This window comes from Cyprinodon variegatus, unplaced genomic scaffold (assembly GCF_000732505.1).
Source record: "Cyprinodon variegatus isolate N-32 unplaced genomic scaffold, C_variegatus-1.0 Scaffold217, whole genome shotgun sequence".
Taxonomy (NCBI): Eukaryota; Metazoa; Chordata; class Actinopteri; order Cyprinodontiformes; family Cyprinodontidae; genus Cyprinodon; species Cyprinodon variegatus.
Window position 1 is genome coordinate 701,346 of NW_015150670.1, and position 2,643 is coordinate 703,988.

General features: G+C 35.6%; 1 protein-coding gene across 1 annotated transcript; it reads left to right on the forward strand.

The window, feature by feature from the left end:
• Positions 1 to 1,379: 1,379 nt before the first annotated feature.
• Positions 1,380 to 2,374, forward strand: LOC107088407 (protein S100-A1-like). The gene is made up of 3 exons (XM_015380553.1): positions 1,380 to 1,500; positions 1,942 to 2,078; positions 2,168 to 2,374. Exons 2-3 carry the CDS (start codon positions 1,947 to 1,949, stop codon positions 2,288 to 2,290), a joined length of 255 nt encoding a protein of 84 aa, XP_015236039.1. The 5' UTR covers positions 1,380 to 1,500; positions 1,942 to 1,946; the 3' UTR covers positions 2,291 to 2,374.
• The last annotated feature ends 269 nt before the right edge of the window (positions 2,375 to 2,643 follow it).

The window sequence follows — 2,643 nt, forward strand, 5'->3', positions numbered from 1 at the left end:
TAAATACAGAAATGGCACATATAACTGGGACTGCGCCTTTTAGTACGGTGCGCCTTATGTGTGAGTTAAATACAGAAATGGCACATATAACTGGGACTGCGCCTTTTAGTACGGTGCGCCTTATGGTCGTGAAAATACGGTAGAAATATATATGTATTCTGAGTTTGTCAACCCACAAAAATATATTCTTGGTGCCATTAGTCAGACAGCTAATTATGTATTTTCTTTAAAGATTTGTTTAACATTCTTTGGCGATTTAAGTATAGAAATTAATACCATAATTACATTATTTATGGTCCTGAATAAATATCTGCTTTCATTCGCACATACGCTGATGTACCAATCGTGCTTCTGGTACGAATCGGGTAGTGACACAGAATTTGGGAAAACCAAATTGAATTGTAACTTCATGATACATTCCCAAAAGTTGGAAGATATTTTACATGCATAGAAAAATATATTTATGAGATTTGTAATGTGTATTAAAGAACATGGAAAGTTTCCATTGAATGATCTTTAAATGTGTAAATTCTCACTATTTCATCGTATGAATCATTTCCTAATGTCCAAATCTGATATTTAACCAGTTTCTTTCCCAATTTTCCAGAGGAGGCTTGTTTAATTGGGTGCTTTACAGCAATCGGCTGTCCCACGGAACATCTTCAGTTATGCTCTAAGTGTTCTCCAGACACTCTGTAGGCCTGCCTATTTTTGTCATTTGGTTAAAGTCAGGTGAGCTTTGTTGCATCACTTTTTTTGTTTGTTTTTTTAATTATTTTTTGCAGTTGCCGTTTAATTGATATGAAAATAAATAGTTAACAATAGTTTCGGTCCAGATTTAAAGCGCTTAGATCTTTTTATTGCCTTTTGGATATCAAGGTAGTGTGGGTTTTAGTGCTTAGTTTTCCCCTCTTGTCAGGCACTTATCTCATCTGTAATGTTACTTAAATAGTTAATAGTGGGGAAAATTATATTCTACTCCAAGCAAAATTCTATATTATCACATCAAATTTGATTTGAATGTGTTTCTTGATATAATGATTATGATTTAAAAGGTGACAATTCATGTTTTAATCTAACAGCAATGGCTTGCTACCCCCTTCCCCTGCTTTTATTGATGGTAACAGTTTTATTTTTAAATTACATTTTAACAGCTTTCTACCAGTGAAATACAGAGTGTGTTAACAATTCCCCATAATTTCTCAATGAATTTCATAGTTGACTGCATGGTCTGCTTAGCTGAGCAGCATCACAAATTACTTGAACCTGTCTTGTTGCTACAAAAAGATTATTGTAACACTCTACTCACACCCACACACACACAGAAAAAAAAGAGCAAAACCCACAACAAACAAACACAATCACGGAAAAGCACCATAGGAGGGGTTTATAGTTTGAAGGTGGGTGTGTCCCACAGTGTTTAAAACAGACTATCTGTGCTCTGCTCTCACATCAGTCGTTTTTTCCTCCTCAAGCTGAACAACACCTCCATATAAACCGGTAAGAAAATCAATTCTTTTAAGTCTGAATTCAAATTGCATTTATAGTAGATTACAGGTTAGGCTTCATGTGAATTAATGTATATATTTTTGTTGAAAGCACATTAAACTTTGACTTTTAAGCTTAAGTTTTAGATGCTGATGAAACGGAGGGAAGCATGTAACTAAACAAACCTTACAAAAAGTATACCGACTATCATCTTTAAGATGCCTGATTTTGTTTTGCAAGAAAGTGTATTTAAAGAGGCTTACTAATGGTAGCCATTTCCTGGTTTGTTGTTCTGCCATTAGCTGATTAAAACCAGCAGTTGCAAGAGTGGTTTGACATGCAGATAGGAATCATTGCACACTAGCCAACGCCCATGTAGCCTAAACCTGCAAAATTTCTAATACTACAACAGCAAAAATTAAATGCCTTAATTGTGACTCAATCTTATCCCAGCCACCATGTCCACCATTCTGGGTGCAATTGGAATGCTGAAGCAAACTTTTGATAAGTATGCTGGAGCAGAAGGAGACAAGGGTTCTCTGTCGAAGAAGGAACTTGCCACCTTGCTGAAAGCTGAGGTTCCTGGATTAGTAAGTAGACTGATCTTATCACTTTAAAAGAATGTGCCATGAATTCCTAAAGATTTGTTGTTTTAAAAGGTGAATATTTGTCTTTATAGGCTGATAAAAAGGAAGAGGTGGATGAGTTTATGAAGGCGCTGGATGAAGATGGTGACGGTTCTGTTGATTTTAAAGAATACGTCGTTTTTGTCGCCACCTTGGCTATGATTTTGGGCTGTTAAAATAATTTCCAGTCTCTCTGCTTTTCTTGTCTCTCCCAAATTGGAAAACTGACGGCTCCAACACACATGTAAAGGCAAAAAAAAAATGAACATAAACTGTCACTAGTGTTGTGGAGGTTTGAGCAGGTTAAAGTGAATATGATGTGAAATGTCAATGTTGATTTTTAAACAAGGAAAATAAAACTTTTCACACTTAATGTCTTGACTGTGTTTTTAATCTGAGTGGAAACATCAACCCAGCATTTTACTGTTTTCCTTATCTGCCTAAAGCAGGGATACTCTTCAAATAACACAGCCTATCCATTCATAAAACAGGTTTTGTGTGGGTTGTCTTATCATGAAGTAAACCCTTT